General features: G+C 51.8%; 1 protein-coding gene across 1 annotated transcript in view; it reads right to left on the bottom strand.

The window, feature by feature from the left end:
* Positions 1-24,186, bottom strand: part of POLR1A (RNA polymerase I subunit A) — an 82,155-nt gene that overhangs the window by 11,404 nt on the left and 46,565 nt on the right. The window contains exons 15-27 of the mRNA XM_004388235.2: positions 20,346-20,495; positions 19,091-19,274; positions 16,039-16,121; positions 15,763-15,921; positions 13,646-13,744; positions 12,258-12,410; positions 10,384-10,466; positions 7,666-7,831; positions 6,537-6,758; positions 5,425-5,639; positions 4,651-4,818; positions 3,880-4,015; positions 3,290-3,447 (exon numbers count right to left, since the gene is read on the bottom strand). Coding sequence (XP_004388292.1) covers positions 3,290-3,447; positions 3,880-4,015; positions 4,651-4,818; positions 5,425-5,639; positions 6,537-6,758; positions 7,666-7,831; positions 10,384-10,466; positions 12,258-12,410; positions 13,646-13,744; positions 15,763-15,921; positions 16,039-16,121; positions 19,091-19,274; positions 20,346-20,495 — 1,976 coding nt within the window. The remainder of the gene's footprint in view (positions 1-3,289; positions 3,448-3,879; positions 4,016-4,650; positions 4,819-5,424; positions 5,640-6,536; positions 6,759-7,665; positions 7,832-10,383; positions 10,467-12,257; positions 12,411-13,645; positions 13,745-15,762; positions 15,922-16,038; positions 16,122-19,090; positions 19,275-20,345; positions 20,496-24,186) is intronic.

Genomic DNA, 24,186 nt, shown 5'->3' with positions numbered 1-24,186 from the left:
GTCTTTTACATCCCTGGTCAGATTTATTCCTAAGTATTTTATCTTTTTAGGGGCTATTATAAATGGTATTGTTTTCCTAAATTTCCTTTTCAAAATTTCATTTTTGACTCGTACATGGTTCTGCCAAGGTTTCTGCCCTTGGCAGAAGAAAGGTTCCTCACTCTGACTAATCCAGTGTAGACTTTGTTCAGTAGATGCTGGGGACAGAGGACGAGGCCACACGAGGCCAGGCAGGGCTTGACTCTCCCAAGATAGAAACAACTGGGGAAGAGGTGGGAGAGACGTTTCTGAAAGGACAGACTCAGGTTCAGGTCCCAGGTCTGCTGGGCTGGTGAGGGCCTGGATCTCACCTGCAAAGTGGGGCTGCTGCAGAGTGCAGGAGATGAGATGGGATGGGATGGGATGGGAGTGCAGAAGTGCTCGGCCTGCTGCCTGCGCAGGAAGGAGCTCCTCAGTAATGCTGCTTCCCTCCGCTGTGGGCTGACTGTGCGGGCTCAGGAGGCGCCCCTGGCCGGTCTCACTGCCTCTGAGGCTCCTTCCCTAGCATTTCAAGTCCTCCACAACTGGTCTCTACGAAGATCACCCATCTGTCCCCACCCTTCCATGGAATTTGGGCTTTTGCTGAAGCCATTCACTCTGAAATTTCTCCAGCTCTTATCTACCTGCTGGAGCTGTACCCATCCTTCAAGGCTGGGTCTAAGTGCAGACGCAGCTCTCCCAGGAGCCTTCCCCAGCCCTCTAGTGGACTCCTTGCTACCCTGCCTGTCTCTTTCGGTGAAGAGTACTGTAGAGAACATGGGAGAGGGTGAAAGGGTACAAAAAGCGCCCGACTGCTAAGTGGTATTCCTGTTACCAGGGTGCAAGAGTTTTCCTGGTGGGGACAACCATTTGCCATTTGGGATTCTGCCAATAGTAAGGGATGGGAAGGCCCACAGCGGCTGTTCTCTGGAGGTTTTGCTATTTGTCAGAATGTGGCAATTGCAAGGGAACAGGAGGGGCAGACTGCAGAGGCCCCACCCATCCCACATAAATAATTACAAACAGGGAATATGACCCTTGGCTGTGTCGGGACGCACCAGGCAAACAGTCCACCACATGCTGTTTGGAGAGCTGGGTGCACGGCAGCTACACCTGCAGAGGCCGCCAATGTGGTCACTTCATGGCTGGGGGCTGAGGCCAGACCTCCCCCGACTCCTCACCCTGCACTCCTTCCACTTGCCTGCTCCCGGCCCACCTTCCAGATAATTTCCACAAACACTCCAAGTAACGGTGTCAGCTTAGACATTTAGGGGACCCCCAATGCTTATACTTCTCCACCTAGGGAAGTGCCTCTCTGTCTCTGTTCTTTTTTCCCTGCAGTCTATGTCAAAAGAGCCTCATGATTTCATAGTTGGGAGGGAAGGACAGGAAGGGCAGACAGGGGAGTGAGAGAGAAGAGGAGGGAGGCAGAGAGGAAAGGGGAGGGTCCTGGGGGTTTCTCCACCCAGGGTTTTGGAAGCTCGCTGGTATTTCCTGGTCTGTAAGAGGCTTAACGTGGCTGCTTCACTGCCCAGGGCTGACAAAGGGAGCCCAAACCACATCCAATTCGTACACTGCTTCTTCATGTATCTGTGGCCAAGACCTAAGGTCCAATCTGCTGAAGTCATAGGAGTAGTAACTGCACCAAAGCACACAGCTTTGCTTATCACAGCTTGTCAAGTGCACAAGCAAAATACAACTAGGAGTTGAAAAGGCACTTCACCGCTGGGAACAAGCCAGGGCTGTCACTCATCACGAAGAAATAAAAAAACGTGACTTACTATCTGTAATCCCACCAGATACTGTATGTAAAAAGTGCCTAGCACTCGCCTCATGCCGACCTACCTGCTTGGCAGGCCTAAGCCTCGGGGGAACAGAGATGGGGCAGAACCCCCAACTCCACCTGCTCTTGTAACTGCCAAGGGGCTGTGTGATCCTAACTTCCATTTCTCACAAAAGGGCTAACTGGCCAGCACAAGCACCTGAGATGCCAGGTAGTTAAAATCCTCACCACTGAATCAGAAGCCAGCAGGTGGACACGTACACTGTCTCCTGTGACACTGCCCAGCCCAAGGGACAGCACCGGGGCCTGACTGATCAACCCAGGGGGACAGCAATGCAGCGGAGCCAGGGCTCATGTCCCGGGGGCAGGATCCGCCTAGTCAATGGGCCCTATCCACACAAGCTCGTCTACCACAGTCCCCTCCCAGACTCCACCTGCTAAGAGGGCTGGACCAAATCCAGTTCCCATCTTCAGGGGAGAGGGAAGAAGACGGTCAATGGCAGAGCAGTCATACTCTCTCTCAGCCATGCCCGCCCCGATGACTCAGCCATGAGTGGGCATCACTCAGTATATGTGGGGGATAAACGAGCACAGTGAAGCCTTCTGCTTCTGCTCTGCCAGGTTCTTGATATCCCAGCAGCTCCAGGAAGACCTTAGAGCTGGTCTGCGTTAGAGGTGGTGGACAGTGGCCCATGGGCCGAATCCTGCCAACAAATGGAGCCTGTTCGGGCCTTACCAGGCTCTCAAAAACATGAATTAGTTGCTAATGTCTAAAAACTAGGAGACACCTTATTTATAAAAGCAAAAGCAACCAAAAGAAAAGGGCACTTGTCTTTTAAACAGCCCTGGCCTACGTTCCTGCACGGTGACAGCCACCTGAGGCATGTCCCGCACTCGCCAGTCTGAGCACCCAGTCTCGGGAAGTCCTGTGTCAGAAGTGCTTTCTGGGCCAAGGTCAATGACAAACACAACCTAAAACCTGACTGTTATGGATTGAATTGTGTCCCCCCAAAATGTGTGTCAACTTGGCTAGGTCATGATTCCCAGTATTGTGTGGTTGTCCACCATTCTGTGATCTGACGTGATTTTCCTATGTGTTGTAAACCCTACCTCTATGATGTTAATGAGACAGGATTAGAGGCAGTTATGTTAATGCAGCAGGACTCAATCTACAAGATTAGGTTGTATCTTGAGTCAATCTCTTTTGAGATATAAAAGCAAGAATGGAACAGAGAGGAGAAGGGACTTCATGCTACCAAGAAAGCAGTGCTGGGAGCAGAGGGCGTCCTTTGGACCTGGGGTCCCCTCACTGAGAAGCTCCTAGACCTTCCACCAGAGCCGACAGAGAGAGAAAGCCTTCCCCCAGAGCTGGTGCCCTGAATTCGGACTTCTAGCCTCCTAAACTGTGAGAGAATACACTTCTGTTTGTTGAAGCCTTCCACTTGTGGTATTTCTGTTGTAGCAGCATGGAATAACTAAGATACTGACCTTGTCTCCATGAAGTGCAGGATGTCCTCGGGTCTCAGGCACTTCTCCTGCTGGTAATAAGCACGTGGCAGGAACTGAAATCGCAGCTGGTACACCCGGCATTTCTCCTGTCTTGTTTCCATACGGAAGGACTCCTGGACGTCTATTTTCTGCAGCACCTAGAACCAGAGGTACAGAGAACCCGACTTGGCCAGGTCCCAGGGACTGTGCCCTGCAAGGGTCTAGGGAGACAGCAGCCAGGGCCACAGGCAAAGCCCCAAAGAAACGCCAGCGATCTCCGCCAGTGTGGATCCCTCAGAGCGTGCAGGCCACCTCCAGGGACGACCCAGGCTCTCTGGAGACGACTCCAGCGGAGCTGGTGAGCTAATCAGGAAGCATTTTTATCTGTCAGCCCCACAAGAGTGCTGCTGAACTAATGATTATTTTAAAACCTTCCTGATCCATCCCTCTCAGCACATGGCATGGAGAGCAGATTTGTCACTGGTGGGAGTATGGCCCGGGGTCTGGAGCGGCCAGCAGTCTGTTAAGGATGAGAGGACATAGGAAAAAGCCTGCACCCAGCTTTAGCCTGGGCACGGGAGAGCAGTTACCTCCCCTAAGCACACTCTGGTGAGCTGCTTCTTCAGGCTTTTCACTCTCTTCAGTGCTTTCTTGGTGTTGAACACGGGCACGCTCATCATGGGCGTCTTGATGTTGGCGCTGGCCACCATGAGAATCTCCCTCAACCTGTCCCAAAACAAGGGGTATTGCCGCTTGGCACATGTGATAAGAGGTAACCAGCTCCCCTATTTGTGCGAGGCCACTCTTCTAAGGAAGTCTGCATTCTTTTGGGATCTGAGAGGCCTTGGGATCGCACAGGGAAATGGGCTGGGTCAGGGAACCCAGCTCGGGCTCTCTGTGACAGCAAGCGACTCCTGTCAGTTCCCCTGCTGCAGCACGGGCTCCTTAAGGGCAGAACTGTGGTATTCTGACCCCACGTGCTTTCCTCTCGCCTAGCGGTCATCGCACTGCAGTGTGCATAAATCTACCTGAAGGGCCAGGCCCACTATCAGGTTACAGTCTGTGTGAACGGTGCCCCAGAGCTGGGCAGCAAGGTGGCCCTGCATGCTGCTTGCTAACAATGTCTGCTCCTGAGTCCTCTCCCCAAAGAGCCTGTAGGACGGCCCAGGGCGGTGCAGCTCACAAGCACAGAGGTGACTCAGGGGCAGGGTTAGGAGGAAGAGAAACGGAGAGCCCAAGAGGCCTGACCACCGATCCTCCACCCTGACAAGAACCTATCTCTCCCTCTTTTGTTAAATGACTTAGCCCGTGGCTCCGCCTTCCCTAGGACAGGGCCAACCCACACCCCGTGGGACTCGCACCTTGGAATGCCCAGGGTGACGTTCATCTCGCCTCTGCCGGCGAAGTGGAAGGTGTTCAGGGTCATCTGTGTGGAGGGTTCCCCAATGCTCTGGGCAGCCAGCAGGCCCACGGCCTCGCCCGGGTCACAGAGTGAGCGCTGCCACTTCAACTGCAGCAGGGTCCTCAACCTGCAGACGGGGCGGGGTGGCAGGGTTAGGGCACAGACTCCACAGGCTGCAGAGTCATCCGAGGCCGCGCTGAACAGAACCACCACCTTCACCTCTGTCACTGCCTGTCCTCCCAGGCAAGTGGTCCTCCTGATCTTTGAATCCCTGTCGGTGGCCGGAATGCCCTAAATTACACTGCACAGATCCAGCTGGCTGGCTGAACTTTCTAGATATCCAGGCTCAGACTGTCCACTCTGGGCCAGTAACTACCAGCCCCCGGGCAGTGACCACTTCTGGGCTCACAATTCACATTCTCCTTTGTTCATTCTCTCCTCTCACCAATTGTGATGATTCCAAAGGGTTTAAACTCTTGTACAAACTAGGAGGGGGTGCTAAGTGCTGACAGGGTGGGAGGGAGGAGGGGGTGTTTATTTTTTTGACTAGTGCAAATAGCTGCACATCACATCAGAAATATCTACACTATCCAACTGTGTACTTCACTAAGCCTTCTTCCTACGAAAGCTGGCCATTTATGAATAGCCACTGAGCACCACTGTATAGCCAGCAACCGTAACAAGGAAGGGGCTCCATAAACGCTGACTGGAAAGGCGACGAAGCATGTCCTACCTCTCGAGTGAAAGCTGTGACTTCTCACAACTCTTCTCTGCCTGGGATGCCCACTCACAACTGTAGTCATCCACTTTTTTTTCAAACATTTCTGACACTGACGCAAAGTAGATGTCCGGGCGCCAGACAGAGAGACAGGGGTCAGGACAGGGTGCTGCCTTCTTCTGGTATTTCCTTCGACTCTGCTCGTCTAACTCATACCACATCCTCAGCATCTGAAAAGGAGGGTGATCTCCACTGAGTCAGGGGATGCCAGGAATGGGCTTCTCTTCCTGTGACGCTCAGTAGGACCAAAGGCAATGGGTTCAAATGAGGGCAGGGAGGGAGGGTCGGACAGAAACCCAATTACGACGAGAAAGCCATCTAACGCTTAAAAAGGGAGGAAGTGAATCGATGGCAGGGCAGTCTGAATCTATCCAGATGGATGCTGACTCTTATCAGCTTATCCTGGCCTACTGAGCACAGGCAGGGTGACACTGGCATTTACTGTCTAAACTGGGATTCTTCTGGAGTAAACAGGGCACTATGAATTTTGCCAGGGTAAGAAGCAAACCCTGACTGTCCTAGGCAAGCAGGACAGAGTCACCATGAGCCAGGTGGTCGCGATGGACCCCATGATGTGGCCCAGATCCACGCGCTTTCACACAGCTGTGTCCCACACTGTCCCACAGCGAATGCTTCACAGCCCTCCCCTGCCTCCAGGCTCCCAGCTGTTTGGCAGGTGGGAGCAGCAGCAGGATAGGGGAGGGTGGGAGGATGATGGTGCCACCCTTCCTACTGGATCCGTGAGCAGGCTACACCCCTCCGCTGACTGCTGCCGTCAAGAGGCCCCGCCCCGGCCACCCTCTCCACTTCCTGTTGCTGCTTTCCCCATCTGTTCACATCTGGCGTGGTGAGGAACCCCAAAGTTCCCAGCCCCAGCTAGCTCCCCAAACCCTGCCGACACCTCTCTAGAGCCCTTCCTCGAGTTCCACCTGCCTCCTGCAGAGGCCTGATGACAACGAGTGAGCCTGGACTACACCGTGACACCCTCTGTTAGGACAGCACCCTGCCCGCAATCACAGACTGAGGCCCGTGTGTGCTGGTGCGGGGATACAGCACCCCTGCGTCACCTCGTGAGTCATGGGGCTGCGGCCGTTCCGGTTGTCCCCGTCGAGGTTCAGGGCCTTCACAGCGACCTGTACTTTCTGGGAATAACTCAGGAAGGCACCTTTTCTCAGCAGGGTGTTGGGATGCTTGCTTTGCCACTTTTTGATGGCTCTGAAGTGGTGGAGAGCTTTCTGGGGATCTGCTCTGGATAAAACTTCATGGAGATGCTTCGACTTCATTATCACCTGAACAAAAAAATCACATACACAAGACAAAAGAGACGAGAGCGGGACACAAGGGTCACATTACATAATTCGCGGGACCGAGATGGTCCACGCAGAGCCCTCACAAAGCCACTTAGAGGGGCTGAGCACCTCTTGCTAATTCGAGCCCTTGCTTTTGTACAAAACAGACTTGAGAGATGAGGACCGTGGGGGAGAGACCAGGCCACTCAGAGCCCTTCCAGGAGCACGGGGAGTTTCTGGGAAGGAGGCGGAAGGAGCAATGGAAGTCTGATGGCTAGAGCTCTGGGACAGCACCGGGGGGACGGGGCTGGGACTGGAGCTCCACCCTCAGTTCTGCCACCAGCCAGCCAGGTGACCCTGGACAGGTCACGCCAGTCTCAGCTTCCCAATCTGCAGAACGGGATGTCTGATCGGTCAACAGTGGTGGCCAGCACTGAGGCAGCAGGTGCGGTATGAAAACCACAAGCCTGGGTGTCAGATGGACCCAGGTTCAAATTCTGGCCTGCCACTCACCAGCTAGTTCCATAAGTTACAGTTGCCTCAACTGTGAAATGGGCAGAGTGATACCTCTTCCCAGGGCTGCAGTGAGGACAAGGCCAGGCAGGAGTCAGCGTGCTCTGCTCAGGGCCAGCACACGGCAACGCCCCAAATGGTAGCTGCTGCTGCAGTGCAGCTCATGCCTGCCTCCCGTCACCCCGAGAAATGACGCCCAAGGAGCAAAGGAACATCCACAGAGGGACTCTGAAAACGGAAAAGGCTATGAAAATGTCAGGGGCTTTAAGGCACTGGTGCTTTGTAAATTCTTCCCACTCTCCTTCTGAGTGGCCCCCTCTGGCTGGGCCTGAGTTCTCTAATGACCACACCGTCCCTGGCCCCCAGCTCCCAGCACAGCTGGCCCGGCACACACCTCGCAGTTGCTGGCGAGGAAGGGGAACTGCTTGGGCTGCAGGAACTGTGTCTTGGGGATGTCCAGGCCATCTTCCCCGTAGAGGAACTGCACCACGCTGCCGTCACTGTCGCGGACTGTCAGGTCGTACTGGACCACCAACCCCTCCAGGTGCTTGATGATGCACCTGGAAGGAGACCACCCAGCTCAGAGCCCTCAGGCTTACACCTCCCAGGGCCGCCTTCTGATGGGGCCAGGGACAGCGCAGGGGATGGAAAGGGAGACAGGCGGTGGAAGGTGGAGGGGGCACCTGCTGGTCTGCAGTCAAGGAGGCTCCAGGCCTGGCTGGCTCCAGTGCCCCTGGCTGTTAACCTGTTATATCTCAGCCAGGGCTGCGCTTCAGAGGGTCTTCCTGGGAGGGGCGGCTGCAGCCCCGTGACTAAGGACCGGCTGCCACTGCTAGACCCTCACTCCCAGCTGCTGGGACTACTGCCTGCCCGTCACCTCTCCTGCAATGAAGAACTCCCAGGGACCAGTGTCCTTACGTCCACAATGCAGGCAAAGCAGGGGACTGCCTTCCTGTCCAATAATTCTTAAATGTTGTCAGTCTAGAATCTGACAAGGATACTAAGGGAATATTAGGAACTGAAAGCAGAAGTGCTGTCCCTAGCCTTTTTCCTGAGTCCTCCCAGTGGTCAGCGGCTTCCCTCAATCCTACTATTCTACCTCTGCTTCTCCTTCTGCCACCTGAAGAGGGCGCTTCCCAGGAGCCACAGCTACCCCTGAAGCCCGAGTCCCGCCCGCAGTGCCCATGTTAGTTGGCACGGCCTTCCTGGAGCCCAGCCAGGGCCAGGCAAGGCTGGCACTGAACAGGCACTTGCTGTCGTTGACACACCAACGGTCAGTCCTCGGCCCTCTGTCCATCTGTCCCTCAGAGAGCCCTCACCTCACAGGGCTCCGGTCTCACCACCAGCAGCTACCCCTCAAAGCTTCACCTCCAGGCCTCTCCCTGAGCTTCAGGCCACGTCTCTGAGGGTCCACTGGGCGGGTCTACTTCAGTGTCCTGCTGCTGCCATCTCAACCCCATCCACATTTCCTCTCCCCTTCTGTTGACAGTGCCACGATGCTGCCACTCACACTTGGAAACTCATCGAGTCTGACACCTCCCCGTCGCTTACTCTCACATCTCGGCCAGCTGCCCTGTGCCTTCTCTACATCTGCTCCTTCCTCTCCAAAGCCACCCTCGGGAGGCTGCCTTCCAACCTGACCACTTCCTCCACCAGTCTCGCCTGCCCCGATTCATCCCATAGCTCTGGTTAAGCACTCAGCTGCTAACTGAAAGGTTGGAAGTTCAAGTCCACCCAGAGGCACTCAGAAGAAAGGCCTGCCAATCTACCTCTGAAAAACCAGCCATCGACAACCCTCTGGAGCACAGCTCTACTCTGACTGACACACGTGGTATCACCATGAAATGGAATCAGCTCCATGACAACTGTTTTTGTTTTTTTTTTTTTTGCTGTCATGACTGCTGCTCTTCTGTTCCAGCCAGGATCCCCAACACACTCCTCCTTCCTGCCCTGCATCTCAATGGGCCTCAGGGACTCCTGCCCTCAGAATTAACAGGGCATTTGTTCTCTAGGTTTTTTTTTCCCTACACAAGCTTGTATTCTGAAATAATTTAAGGACAATGGAGGTGGGGTATAACAATCCCTGTGCATGGAGGGGACTGGCCCGAGTGACCCATGGCCCTAGGAGGGGAACTCTGTTGAAAGCAGTGAGTGCCCGCTCCCCACCCGACATACCATGTTTGAGATAGGCCTCCCTCCCCGCCAGCCACCCAGGTGTGCCTCTCACCCAGCCCTGCCCTCCCCTGCCCACCCCAGCCCCACAGGCTGCAGCCGTGGGAGCTGAGGGGGCAGGGACCAAAGCTAGGCATGTAGTTTTGGGGAATCTGGGGCTCAGAAACAGGAGAAACGTTGTGATAGCAAAACAGCAAGGGGGGAAGAAAGAAGCTCTGCCCCACTGCTCAGCAGTCACTGAGGTCCCTGAGGACAGAACTTAAAACAGGGCCCGAAAGCCACGGGTCTGTATTTTCAGTGTCTCCTCCATTTTCCATCATCATTTCTACCAGCATTGGTTCTCTGGGCTCAGGAAGAACCACTTAAAAAAAAAAAATCCTCAAAGCAGAGCTCCCACGCTGCAGTCCAGGTGGGGAGGCTGGAGTGCAGGGATCTGCTACCCTGTCCTTCCAGGGCCCCTGGTCTAAAGCCTTGTTCGGTTTCAGGCTTCAGTCCCTCCACTGCCAGAAGAGGCCAGCTATGGTGGCTACCTGTTCCCTTCACTGCAAAGGGGAGAACACCAGCAGGCCTGCGCTGAGGAGCCCAAGGTGACAGTCGCATCAGGAGAGAAATAACAGCAACAGCAGGTTCACAAGCAGGGGCCGAGGCCTCCTTCAGCCGACAACCCTCTCTGCACCGTCCCTGCTGGATGAGGCCCTTGCAGGGTGGCTGGTTACAGTCACCGCCCGTCTCCTTCCTCATACCCACAACTTTCCCCCAGGAAAGGGGCACTCACAGAATGTAGGGACACCTGTATAAAACCTCCGAGCCCCGGGAGGGAGGAAGAGCTGCTATTTTCCACGTCTCAGTCATCCGTGGGAAACTTAATCTTAAATGAGTAAACAATGACAAATCAAAGACGACGGGTGAACGGCCTTGGAGGCACAGCAGGTGCTTTTACCTTTGGAGGTAGCCAGAGCGGCTGGTTTTCACGGCGGTGTCCACCAGACCTTCCCGCCCTGCCATGCAGTGAAAGAAGAACTCCTGTGGAAGAAGAAGAGCGGGTCCCCATGGTGGTGACAAGCCAACACCTCCAGCAGCCTTTCCTGACCAAAGGGGGCCACTCCCGTCTGATCCCCAGCCCTGACTTTGAGGGCTCCAATGGCCTCTAGTGACGTCTGCCCTCCCGTACAGTTGTGTCTGTCTGTCTCTCTCCATGTGAAGGGACAAGTGAATCAGAAGTAAGAGCTACCGCTTACAGGGAGCCAGGTGCTTTACCTACACTCGTGCCTTCCACCCTCTCAGCGACCCTGATTAGTACACCCCACCCCATTTTCTAAATAAAAAAGACACCAGTGGCTCATTACTGTTTAGTTCAGTCCACACATCTGAATTCTGCTCCCAACAGTGTTAACAGACGTACATAGTATTTTCCAAACTTTTTGATAGCAACCCACGGTATACATTTACAATGGTAATCAGCAAACGCACACACATATATATACACATGCATATAAAGATACATAATTCAAACTGCCTCCTTTGCCATGAGACCAGAAGAACTGGATGGTGCCCAGCTACCATTACTGAGCATTTTGATCAAAAGGAGGAAAATGCAGAAGAGAATTTCAAATTCTCATGGACTCTAGACTTTCTTGAGCCACGGAGGCTGGATGAACCCCTGAAACTATCGTCCTGAGATAATCTTTAAATCTTAAACCAAACATATCCCGTGAAGTCTTCTTAAAACCAAACAACAGTTTAGCTTAACCAGTAAAAAATATCTTGCTTGAGCTTTATGCTCTTTAAAGAACTACCTGTATGGGGCCAAACTGACAAGAGCAACTCGAAAGATTAAATAGCAACCTTAGAGGGCAGTGAGTGTATGTTAATGGGGGAGGAACAACTTAGAAAAGCAGGGTGAGAATGGCTGCACAACTCAAAGAGTGTAATCAATGTCACTGAATTGTACAGGTAGACACTGTTGAATTAGTGTTGTTTGGTGTGTATATTCTCAGCAACAACAGCCAAAGATACATAACTCAAAAGAAAACTTTATGGAACTATGGGATAAACTGTTGTTTTCCTTACCACCCTATTCTGCTTCATTACATAAAGACTGGTCACTGTCTACTACAATGATTGCATAGCCTCCCAATGGGTGGCAACCAGCTTGAAAACTTTTGGTAACATCGACCCTCCACTATCTCTGGCCAGAGGCCGGGGTGACCACTGCAGGGCCCCATGTGGGCAGTGGAGGAGTCCACGGAACAGTCTATGGCCTTGAAGCAAATGGTTCTGTCACAATCTGGATGTTTTGAAAAGCAATTTCTGACAAGAGTGAAGAGAAATTCTGTTGTTGACCAAGCAAAAACTCGACATTCGCTATCAATAGTCCATTCTCCTGCTGTGAAGGAGAAGCCCCAGGAGTTGCCCCTGGGGGCCTTCATGAACTCTCTCTGGGGTGCTCCTTTTGGCAATGAAGACCATCCTGGTGAGTGGTACCCCTCCTCCAGCTGCCTTCAAATGCAGGTAAGGAAACTGGTTTAGAGGGGTGCACAGCAGGAAACGGTGGAGCTGGGTTTGGTCTTATTCACCTTCTCATTTACTGGTAAACATTTACTGAGCACCCACTATGTGCCAGGAGCTGTGTAGGCTCTAGTGGCACTGAACACGACCTGTCTGTGTCTTCACAGGCCCTAATGTCTAGTGGGTTAAATGGTAAGTAGCTTATTGCTTGATCAGCCTTGCTCAAAGCTGCTGGTGGGAGTCACGGGTCACCTAGCACTGAATCTAGAAATAAGAAAACCCAAAAGGAAAAACCAAAACACATACAGGAGGCCTGATGCCAGTGAGGAACCTGCCGGTGACGAAACCGCCAGCCCTAGGAGTGAATTCATACGGCTCAAAGCAGGGCAGCGACTTGCCAGATGCCATCAGCGGGGGTCTCCGACCTTCCAGTTCAATCTGGCCCAGCAGGCAGGAGATCTGGGGAGGAAAGCCAGAGGCACTCAGGATCCACACACGCGTGAGCACTTTGTTCTAGCAGGGGAGGGACAGCCTGCTCTTCCTCAAAGCTTTGTGGAACCCAAATTCTTGAAGGCCAACCGAGCTTTTTAAATGCAGTAGAGCAGCTTGCTTTTCAAGTAAATAATTGTACCTTTCTTTTTTTGACAGATTGATTTTCCCACCTGGGGTCAGCTGAAAATGGGTCATGTTGGTAAGAGAAGCCACGTCTCGGAGTCATCAAATGTTATACTTGGAAGAGACTTGAGAGTTTAAATGGGGGGAACTGAGGCCCATGGAGAAAAGGGATTTATTGTAATCCTTAACTTCTAGAACAAAAAGAGGACCCAAGAAGCCATTTAGCTACTTGCTCAGAGAACCACCTATTAATATTCTTGGGAGGAAAAGAGCAGTGTGCCTGGAGTTCCCTTTGGTCAGGGGAAGGCTTTCTGATGACCTTCAGCCGCGCTGCACTCCCCAACAGAGGGGTGGTCCTTAGTACCTGCTCAAGCTCCTCAAGTCAGAAGCCAACAAAAAACTTACTGTGGTTAAGACTTGTGAAAATGTCAGTATAGAACAGTGGGAATCTGAGGAGATAACAGGCCTCAAATTAAAGGCTAAGAAACTTCTAGAACAAAGCTTATTACATAATAAGAGAAAAAAGCAGATAATACTAAACGATAGGCTCTCAGCTAAGACTACACACACACACACACAATATTCGTATATAGCATAAATATACGTACTACAGCACAGTAGGAATAGCACGTAAATGTATAGTATACGTCTATACTGCAGTGAAACCTGTGAGAGCTGAAACTCAACGGGACTGCCTTGTTTTTCCCAAAGTTGGGTCTTGCAAGTTTTCTGCCTTTGACAGGGTGCAGTCTTACCACTTTTCTATCACTTGTTTTAGTGGAAAATACTTGTGTTTTCCTTCTCTGACAGGTTTTTGCCTTACACAGGTTCTGGCTTTTGCAGATTTTACTGTATTTACTGTATACAATATTTGTATGTTTATATCTGTCTATAATGTTGACATGTGAACAATGGTTAGCACCTGTAGTGATTCATACATATGCTTTTATACTTTTCTGTACTTGCCACATTTTATAAGGAACGTGGAACTTCTTAAAATCAGAAACAAACCAACTTGAAAGCAGCCTCCTGGGCTCCCCCGGGCCTCTGGCACCCCGCCAGCCTGCCTCTGCTCACACCTGCATCGTGTTCACAGTTGAGCCTTTGGCTCCAGACTGCACCATCATCTGCAAGTTGTTCTCAGGAAACTGTCTGTGCAGGCCGAACGGCATGCATGCCTGTGGATGGAAGAAACACGCTGGTCAGTGACTTCATGCCCCTCTGGAACCCCAGGTGCAGAAGCCAAGATGAGGGAAGTCTCCCTGCACACAGACTCTCTCACCAGACCAGGGAGCAGTCTAGTGGTGCCCTGTGTGCTGCGCTCTCTCATCCTCTACCAGGAGCCCTGAGGTGCCACTCGCTGGCCAAACAGCAGCAAAAAGGGAGAAGGAAAAGGAGAAGCAGAGAGGCCAGCGTATTCGGTCTGTGACTACAAAAAAGAGCTGGTTAAAAATAAAAAATGAACTTTCACTTAAAGCACGATTAAAAAAAAAAACAAAGATAAGAATGTAACAGGGCAGGGAGACTAGATTAATGGAAACAGGACAATCAGAACAGAAATACTAAAAATGTTCATGCATTGTGAAGAATGTAACCAACATCACCGAACAACTGTGTAGAAATTTTTGAATGGAACCTAAACTGCTATGTAAACTTTCACCAAAAACACAATAAAATAGTATTTAAAAATAAAAAATGAAGGCACCACCCTGGCGAATTTGCCCAGCAGAGCATGGCCTTGGTCCCCACCTGCCCTGTAATTATTAGCAACATTCACTGCATGTGTGCATTTGCCTGCGTGCAACCTGAGCACCAGCAGGAAGCCCTGCCTCAGCTCCAGCGTCAGAGGAGGGAGCAAAGCCCTCAGGTGGACCTCGGGGAGACACTGGGGGCAGAAGGTCTGCCCCAGGTTGCAGAGACTCAGCCCAACACAGAGAGAAGAGCCCTGGGTCAGAAGAGGTGGCAGAGAGAGAGGAGCTGGAGGGACAAGAAGCAATCCCAAGACTCTTCTGAAGACAAGCCCTACTCCCCGGCATTCCTAGTCAGCCCTAGAAGCTGAGCCTCCTGGTTCTCGAGGAGGCACTGGAAGGGCCCTCAGAACAAACTCTCAAGGACTGAACTTGTGCTGAGAGGTTTGTTTTCCTGGCAGCCTGGAGGGTGCTGAGAGCAGTCGGGGACACCAGACAAACCCTGACTTTTAGTGAGAGTTGTCTGTGCCTCTTCCTCTCTCCTGAAGGCTGGGCCTCAAGGCTAGGAGGCAGGGTGAGGGCCAGGCCAGCTCCTCCAAGCTGCCAGAGGGGGTCCCCTGGCTCTGGGGCAGGAAGGCAGGGAGAACCAGGCTGTAGTCTGGGACTGTGCAGGGACTTCTTTCTCCTGTCTCGGCCGTCACAGGGGCTCGCTTGGTGGGAAGGCAGACAGGGGTTTGGAGAACTTCCACAGCACTTGCTCTGTGCCAAGAGCATTATGTACACAGGCTCCTTCGTCGCTGCAGCAGGAGTCCCTGGTGGCTACTAACCAAGAGTCTGGCGACTGAAACCCGCCCAGAGGCGCCTCAGAAGGAAAGCTGCAATCTGCTTCTGACGAGTCACAGCCATAAAGACCCGATGGAACACAGCCCTACTCTGCAACACATGGGGTGTTTCTTCTTAAATCCTCTCAGCAGCCCCATGAAACAGGTGTTACTCACATCCCTATTTGTGGGTGAGGAAACCGAGGCAATGACTAGTCAAATCACTTGCCTGAGGCTGGGCATCAAGTACGTGGCAGAGCCAGGACTTGAACCCAGGGAGACTGGCCTTTAGCCCTGGGCTCCGCAGCTACAAGCAGCAGTGGTGCCTCTGGCCCTTTGCCCTGCTCACTCTCCTGGCAATCACCCTATAGGAATGATTGTCTTTCCCCAGCCTCTTTTCTGCTATCACCACAAATAAAAAATGTTAAAAGAAAAACACAGACTGAAGCATTCTCTCTAAGTATTAACTGAAGACCTTCCCAGGTCCTAACTGGGTGTGAGGGTGAATTCCCTGACCCTTCCCCTCAAACTGATGGATTCTACCTGTCCCACCTCGCATCTAGCCCAGTCAGCTATTGAACAGCCATATGAATTGCTCCAGAGGAACCCAGGTGAGAATCAAAATGTAATTTTTTTTAAAACCAGCATTCAGAATGTGGTACTGCATGCAGGTACTACTGGGCTAACCTTGTTAATCTCATTGCTGTAATGGTTCACTTCCTCCTTGAACTTCAGATCAATCATATTAAAATCCCTCTGGTCTTTGCCCAGATGGGCATCCTGCCACTTCCCTCGGATTTCATCACAGGACGCAGCTTCCGGCAGGTTTAATGCAGCCCTGACGGCCTAGAATGAGGAAAGGAACAGGTGGCAGGCTCCGGCCAAGTGGGGGGTGGGGGGGTGGTCCACTCCTTAGGAGACACAACCATTCCACACAGTCTGGGGCTGCCCGGTCCCCCTTACCTGGGGCCCACAGTGGGTGGACTCTTCGATGATCCTGTGTCTCTTGACATCTGCCTTTGGCTTAACCAGAATGTCTTCTACGTCTGTGAAGTGAAACAGACAAGCTCAGATGGAACCTGACATCTCACCAGACTGTAAACTCGGTGAGGTCGGGCAGAGCGCAGGCTGCGACACAGGAAGCACCTGAATACCACGGATGATACTAACACTATTATCAATGAGTGCACCATCTCTGAAATGCTCACCAGAGGCCAGCATTATAATTCCCATTTTACAAACGATGGAACTAAGGCTTAAAATTGAGGTACACGTCCAAGGTCACACACGTAGGAAGTAAGCCCAGGTCTGAGTCCCAAACCTGTGTTTTCCCCCCTCGGCTACACTGCCTGTGTCCTGGAGGTGAAGAAGAGGCTTCTGATGAGAGGCTGAGTTTAGGGGAAGAGGAAGGGAGAGAACATCCCGGTTTTGGCTCCCAGAAGTCACCTGTCACAAGGACGACAGCCACACCCTAATGATTGTGACAGGGCCACTACAACAGGCTCCTCTGCATCGCCTTTTAAGGATAAAAGCCTCAGTCACTTAAGTCTGACCTCCAGATCCAAAGGGTTGAGGAATCCCTCAATTAAAGCAGTAAGTCTTTCCACTTCAACTACTAATCAACTGTTTTCTGCCTGTATCTGTGTGTGCTACTGGACTCCAAAGTCGGTCAACCAAGATCTGAGCAGAGAAGACAACAATGGCTGCACTGTTCAAAGGCTGGGCTAAAATGCCTGGAATTTCCAGTGCAATGTCCTGGAAGCCTGAAGGCTTCTAAAGAACACTTGTGAGTGGAAGGGGAAAGAAATGTCCTTCTGTGAGGCAGTCATAACCACTAATGTGGGCCTTCGATGGGTCAGTCCAGGCCACCGTGCTTGTCCCCTCACTGACCTTCTCTGGACTGAAGGACTGGAGTGAAGGGAACATACTCGCCGGCCCCTCCCTTTGAGCCCTGCTCCCACCCAGCCTGGCATTGCTCCCTCTCTCTGGGGCCCAGCCTCCCGGCATCTGGAGTCAGGCAGCCGCTTCTCCCTGTACCATGTGCTAAGCCCAGCTGCCAGCATGGCCTGTTTATTAAGTCTGCTCCTTGTTACAATCTGGGGGATTCCTCTACTTTTTGTTTCTAAAGCTCTCTGAGCTTTTCTTGTTATCAGAAACGCTTGTGCTTATTCTCGATGACCTTCTGAAATTGATTTACATTTTACAAGAGTGACCTTGTTAATTTCAGTCATCATATATCGCTTCTTCAGTTACTCTGAAAGGGAGTCTAGTCTAATTCCCAATGCGCAGTGAATGATCCTGGACACAGATGCCTCCATCAGCAGTTCAGGCCAGTTACAGGAATCAGGATAAGCGAGGGTCAGTTTCAGCCCCCAGATAGACTAATCATCTGTAATCCTTATCCTGGTAAAAGAACTGAACATTCAAGCCAAGAGGTTCAAAGGTGCTCATCCCAGCAAGAATGGTGAAAACCTGGAGAAAACCTCAATGTTTAATTGTTTAATGACAGGGACTGGTCAAATAATCTATATAGTATCTCCACACAACTGGAATAATCTGCAGTCATTAGACGTGAGTATATAAAATTTATATAAACTGATTCAATAGAAATATATTTGGAAATAGCAGGGGGCGGGGAGGAAGGAGACTACAACTATGTAGTTTAGGATATTTTTTAATGGAAAAGTCCAGAAAGACACACATCAAATTGATACTAGTGGTTATCTCCGGCAGTTGGATGCTGGGTGATTTTAAATTTTCTTCACGTCTGTTTGTTTTGACTTTTCTGTAACTAATACATAATTAAAAAACAGAAGAGAACGTGTAATGCAGCCACCAGCGTAGGCTAATGAACAAACTCTGGCTGTGGCATGCCCACAGGCCCCCATGGTGGGAATCCCAGAATCTCTGCATGCAGGCAAGTCCCATGAAGCACAGTCTCAGTTCCACCTTTAACAGCATCATCCACAGCACAAGTCCTACACATACCGTGATATGTGCTCAACAGAAAGCACCTCACTTAATCCTCACAGGGACCTGCAAACCAAGCACTCATACCCCCGGGCATGGGTGGAAACGCCACCCTAAACAGGCTCAGCTAGAGGCCCAGTGCTTTGGCAGCTGTTCTGATCTCCATTCCATCCAGGGCACAGAAACTAACAGCACATTTGTTTTCCTTATAAAAGCCGATTCTTAAACCGCTGTGCTCTCATTACCAGGGAGGAAACAAAGCAGCTCCCTTTCCTATCTTAGGTTCACCCCAACAGGTCTGCCCCGGCCCAGTGTTTCCTAAGGCACCAATGTCCCCGTTGCTTTGGGAAGGCACAGGTAGTTCTGACAGCAGGAAGATCCACTGTGGAGGGGCAGGGCCCAGGGAATTTCAGAAGGACACTTGCAGGAGAGAATGTGGGGTGTATATGAGTATGGGAAATCAGTCTCATGAACAAAAAAACTATAAAGATACGTCAGGAAAAGAACAGAATGAGAGTGGGATGGCGGGTCCCTGTGCTGTGGAAAGTAAAGAAACACTGGCTATGAGACAGGAGGGGGTGGAAAGCACTGAGGGGAGGGAGGCTGTGAAATGTCGCTGGTGACAAGGAAGGATGTCCTTGGCAGAAGAAGTCTGGCTGTGACACTGGAGGCTGCTAGCAGAGCCAGAGAGACAGGCTGGCAGCTGGCCTGGCCACAGAAGAGGGGGCAAACCACGGGAGAGTGGGCAGGCCACAGGAGAGGGGGGCAGGCCACGGGAGACGGGGGTAGGCCACGGGAGAGGGGATAGGCCACGGGAGAGGAGGCAGTCCATGGGGGGGGGCAGGCCACGGGAGAGGCGGGGCAGGCCACGGGAGAGGAGGCAGGCCACAGGAGGGGGGTAGGCCACGGGAGAGGGGATAGGCCACGGGAGAGGAGGCAGGCCACGGGAGAGGCGGGGCAGGCCGCGGGAGACGAGGCAGGCCACAGGAGGGGGGTAGGCCACAGGAGAGGGGGGCAGGCCCCGGGCTACTCGCAGGGCACTCACCCAAGGTGAAGCCTCTGTAGAGCTGCAAGTAGGCAGTGAAGAGGCGGGCCAGGCAGGTGAGAACCTTGCCGCTGGTCTCACCCCCATAGATCTCATAGCAGCAGTGGACCAGGCCATAGGCAGAGCTCCCGTAGTGCGCCTTGTCCAGCACTCCGCAGAGCAGCTCACCTTCTCTGATGATCACCTGCAAAGGGAAAGGCCGCCAATGCTGGGCTAGAGAAAACCCTGTCTCTTCTACTCGGGGTCTTATTAACCTTGCTGTGTGTATCCCCTCACTGTAACCTCAAGTCCTGGATGGATAAAAGGAGGTTATAAATTAAACCTTTTTTTAAAATAAAGGAGGTGGGCATACACAGACCAATGGTTTTTACTTTTTTTCTTTGGGAACCCAGCACACACACACACTTCAGTGTGTTCATATATCCTCTTGCTCTCTCTCTTCCATATACTGACTCCAGGTCAAGTGGCCTTGACAAATACCCGTCACTGGAAATGAGAACATCTAGAGTCTCAACTCCAGAGCCAGGTCTTTGGCCGAGGTCCCCCTGGCCCTCTGGGAATAAGAATAACAGAACTTTTCTAACACCCTCTGAGGCCTGAATTTGCACTTTCACAAAGTCAGGCTAAAGCATTACAAGGTAATTAAAATAAAAAGATCTCCATCTATATAAAGTAGCATGCATTAGGCATAAGATCGACGAAGGGAAAGAAAAATGGAAGCCCCAGGTCTGAATGGACTGTCCGTTAAGACCCTGTTACAGAGCATGCTGTGAGCTAAGGACTGAGATATACCGCAGTGGAGCCTAGACTCCTACCAAGAACAGCCAGAGGCCCTGGAAATCTTTACCCAGCTCTCCTGCTTCAGCATTGCCCCAGGACTGCCCTCCTGAGGCCTCATCCCTAAGGCACGGGGCTGGGAAGGTACAGAAGCTCACAGCAGTTCGACTATCTTGAGTCATTCAAGGGTTTTTGAGGAGAAACATGCTCTGCTTTTCTAAGCTTTGCAGAATCAAGTTCACAGGCCTTTTGCAAGAAAGGTCTTCTCAAACAGGCTGTGACTTTTATAGCAGGAGTCAATGCTAGAGACCTACCCTGACTCTTTCTGAAATCAAGTCAACACCAACTCAGGCACAACTCCTTCTGAGGCATGACACCTGTTTCTGTGGGTATGCCTCCCTTTCCTGCCTTGGTTTCAAAATAACTTGTCTAAATCCAGTACTAGATGTCTCAAGCCCATCAAACCGGGCAGCCATACCTGGGACTCGCACATAGAGTCGGGGTTAAAGCCTGGAACAGGTCGAGGAGACTCCTTCACCCAGGCTTTCCCACTGATTTTGGCCTTTCCGGATAAGTTCAGTGGGATGTGGTCTTTTGGGATTATGTTTATTAGCAGTGTAGACACAACCTGGAAAGAAAACGAGGACAAAGCTGTTTATCCTGCAAAGCTAGACAACTCCGTTTCTGAAGAGCTGAGGTAGAGTAGGAAAAATCTGTGAGACAAGTTGATTTCATTTTTTACTTTTCCATTTAAATGACTTAAAAGAAAGTTTATGAGTGGAAATGAAAATAAATCCATGTGAACTTCACTTGGATTCACTTTTCAAAAGTTCTTCTTAAAGTGAAAAATCCCCTAGACCTGAATTGTTCATGAATAGGCCAAAAGAAGGAGAGGAAAAAGCAAACTGCTGTGGGGTCACAGCAAAAGAAGATCTGAGCACGTGGTAAAAAAAATGAAAACAAAGGCAGTTAGAAAAGTTAAGAAAGATGGCAAGGCTCCTAACACTGCCGCCTGCCAGGTGAAGTTAGACACAACGTGGACATCGGCCCCAGACCAGAGTCAGAAGGTTAGATGCTCCTCAGAGGCATCCTTCTCCCATCTTCTGGCCACACGAGTATAGATGACAATTATGACATACACTCAACAGCTTTCTCCCTGCAGAACAGCCTAGGCTTTCAGGTGGGCCCCAAGAAAGAAAAGGACACAGACACTTAGAATGGAAAGCTTTCCCTGTGAGGAGCTTCACACTGGAGGCTCGAGGTGTCCTACTGAGAAGCTGGCTGCAGAGGACGAGTCTGAGGCAAGGAGGTGTTCCAATGTCTGTGCCATCCCAGACTGCTTGTGGGCTGTGGGGCAACTCACCGTCCCCTCTTGGCCTTCGCGTTACCCATATGTAGAATACAGATAATGTTCGTTCATTCAGCAAACGTGTATCAAGTGCTGACTATGAGCCAGGCGCTGGGAATAGGGTCGTGAACAAAACCGACTCTCTGCCCTCAGTGGAATCTTCATTCCAGAGGGGAAAATAAAGCAGGGAAGGAGGACCCAGAGTATTTGGGGCAGGGGGGGGGGGGACGACCTGTGATTTAAATATGGTGTTTAGGGAAGGTCTCACTGCAAAGAAGCTGTTTACATGAGGCTGTGAGGGTGGTGAGGAGGGAGCCTGGTGGAGGGAGCTTGGTAGAAGGAGCAGTGTGGAGGGAGCCCAGTGGAGGGAGCCTGGCGGAGGGAGTGGAGTGGTGCGGTGGGAGCCTGGTGGAGGGAACCTGGTGGAGGAAGCGGTGTGGAGGGAGCGGTGAGGAGGGAGCCCGGTGTGGAGGGAGCCCGGTGCGGAGGGAGCCGTGTGGGGGGAGCGGTGCGGGGGGAGCCTGGTGAGGAGAGAGCCTGGTGAGGAGAGAGCGGTGCAGAGATCGGATCGTGCATTTCAGTTTCAGGCAGAGGCACAGCAAGGGCGAAGGCTTCCAGTGTGAGTGGGAAGGAAAGCAATTTGGTAGGTTTTGTTCACAGGAGTGACATGCTCTGGTTTAATTTTTAGCAAGATTATTTGTTCTAAATACATTCTAGGTCTAGACTGTAAGGTTAAATAAATGCTTTAGAGAACAAGCCTCCTAAGTGACACAAGGAGAAGGACCAATGCGTTAGAAGTGTTGACTAAAACCTGGGCGGGGAGCACGATGTGACGGAGCGCCTGTGGGGAGGCACTACAGGACGTGCTGTTGATGTGACTACTCGGTAACCCAGTACTTCCACACAATGAACTTTTACAGAGCTGAATCCTAGAAATAAATTTGACTGGAATTAATTACGAACACAGAAAGGCCAGGGAGTTCCTCCCCCATTCCAGTTGGGCCCATCAGAGTGGTTAGCCACCCAACAAGCAGCTGCTAACAGGAGCCCCGGGGAAGCCACTTCTCAGGCAGCTGCTCTACTGGGAGCCCAAGAGGAGGCTGTAACTGAGAACTGGGGGGTGGCTCCAGAGGAGCCAAACATGCACATTCCTGAAGATGAGCCGGGCAGCGGGTGACAGGCCAGCCTGACAGTCATCGGGGCTGGGAGAAACCAGCTGGCTCTGTCTGCTGTACCAGCCCCACAAAGAAGCATCTTTATATGTGACTACGTGGTCAGGGCATTTAGGAGAGCAGCTGTAAAGTTCAAAAGACAACTCATCTACAGTGACAGAAGTCAGGTTAGTTGCTAACTTTGGGGAGGGGTAGAAACTGGGAGGGGCCAGAAGGGGCTTTCCAGGGTGCTGGTGATATTCTACTTTCTGATCTAGGCAATAGTTTACAAAGGTACATTCACTTTGTGAACATTCATTGTGTTGTACACTCAAGATGTGCAATGAGAGACAAACTTCTTTATTTACACACACTTTCAGTAATCACAAACGAGACTTCCGATTCTTAAGGGGATAGAAATGCACTCAAGTCGTTGTTGAGTACTATTGAGTTGGCTCCGACTCATAGCACCCTTATGTATAACAGAATGAAATGCTGCCTGGTCCTATGCCATCCTCACAATCGTTGAAATGTCCTGGAGAAATAAGCTAAGACTTTTTTTTTCTGAAGCAGTAGAAATAAACTTCGCAAGTTCAGCTTCTTGTCTCCTGATTCTGAACAGGGCTTCTCGCTGTCAAGCACAGTGAGCCACTAACAAATTCTCACGCAGGGGCAGAGCCAAGATGGCGGCTTAGTCTCTTGCACCATAATGCCCCCCTGCTCCAAAGACCCAAAAAACCCAAGTGAAACAGGAGGATAACAATCTGGGAACCCTAAACGTCAAAGAAGAAAGTCTAAGAACTGAACCAAACACCTACTGGAAGGAATAAAGAAAGTAGCAAAAGAGGAGTAACACGGAACGGAGGCGCCCAGCCAGCTGTCCTGGCCTGCCACAGCTAACTTAGGACAAAGCCAGCAGTGATCTTGGGTAAAGAAAACAGCAAGGCCACGTCACTACTTTCTCAAAAGGGACAGAGAACCTCTGTGGAGGGTGCCAGATCCAGAACTGGAGATAGCAGAAGCAGCAGCCCTTGACCGTAGGGGTGAGTGGCAGGTACGAGGCAGTGGACCTGCAGTGTACCGGCGGGAGCTCTCCCATCCAGTTGGTCCCTAGGCAGCCCCCCCTCCTCACACTCAAGAGAGGACATGTCCCACACACTGGCTGCAGCGGACATGAGGTGCCCTGGCACCTGTGTATCCAAGCCAGAGGAACACACTCCCCCACATTCCATCCTCATGTTCAGAGGCTGGCAGAGGGTGCCATACCCTGACTGCCTTGCCTGACTGGGGCACCACAACAGGAGCGGGACAGCGAGAGAACTCGCCCACTGCTCCTTCCTCCTTTCCCCCATTCAGTGGGAGGCAGCACCTCTGTGCCAGCACCCAGCACGATTCTATCCCTTAACCAGCCCAGCGAGGGTTAGAAAATCTGTGACTGTGCATGCAGCCCCCTGTAGTCCCTTCCTCCCACCCCCCCAGCTGATGCAAGGTGGCACCACTGTGCTTGTATTCGCCAGGCACGACTCTCAATCCCCTAAACCTCCCAGCGAGGGGAAGAGAAGACACGGCTGCGTGTGCACACTCCTGCAGCCTCTTCCTCCCTCCCCTTGCCTAACACAAGGCAGCAACACTGCATGTGACCACCAGATGCAACTCCATCCCTTAACCCGTCCAGCAAGGGTCAGAGGAGCTACATGTGCATCCCTCCTGAAGCCCTTTCCTCCCTTCCTCTGCCAGCCATGGGGCGGAAAAAGAGTGAGAGCACACGTACCCACCTGCTGCACCTTCCTCCCTCTTCCCACCACCAACAGACAGATGCA

This window comes from Trichechus manatus, unplaced genomic scaffold (genome assembly GCF_000243295.1).
Source record: "Trichechus manatus latirostris isolate Lorelei unplaced genomic scaffold, TriManLat1.0 scaffold00208, whole genome shotgun sequence".
Taxonomy (NCBI): domain Eukaryota; kingdom Metazoa; phylum Chordata; class Mammalia; order Sirenia; family Trichechidae; genus Trichechus; species Trichechus manatus.
The sequence above is the reverse complement of the archived record's forward strand: the minus strand, read 5'-3'. Positions and strand labels throughout refer to the sequence as shown.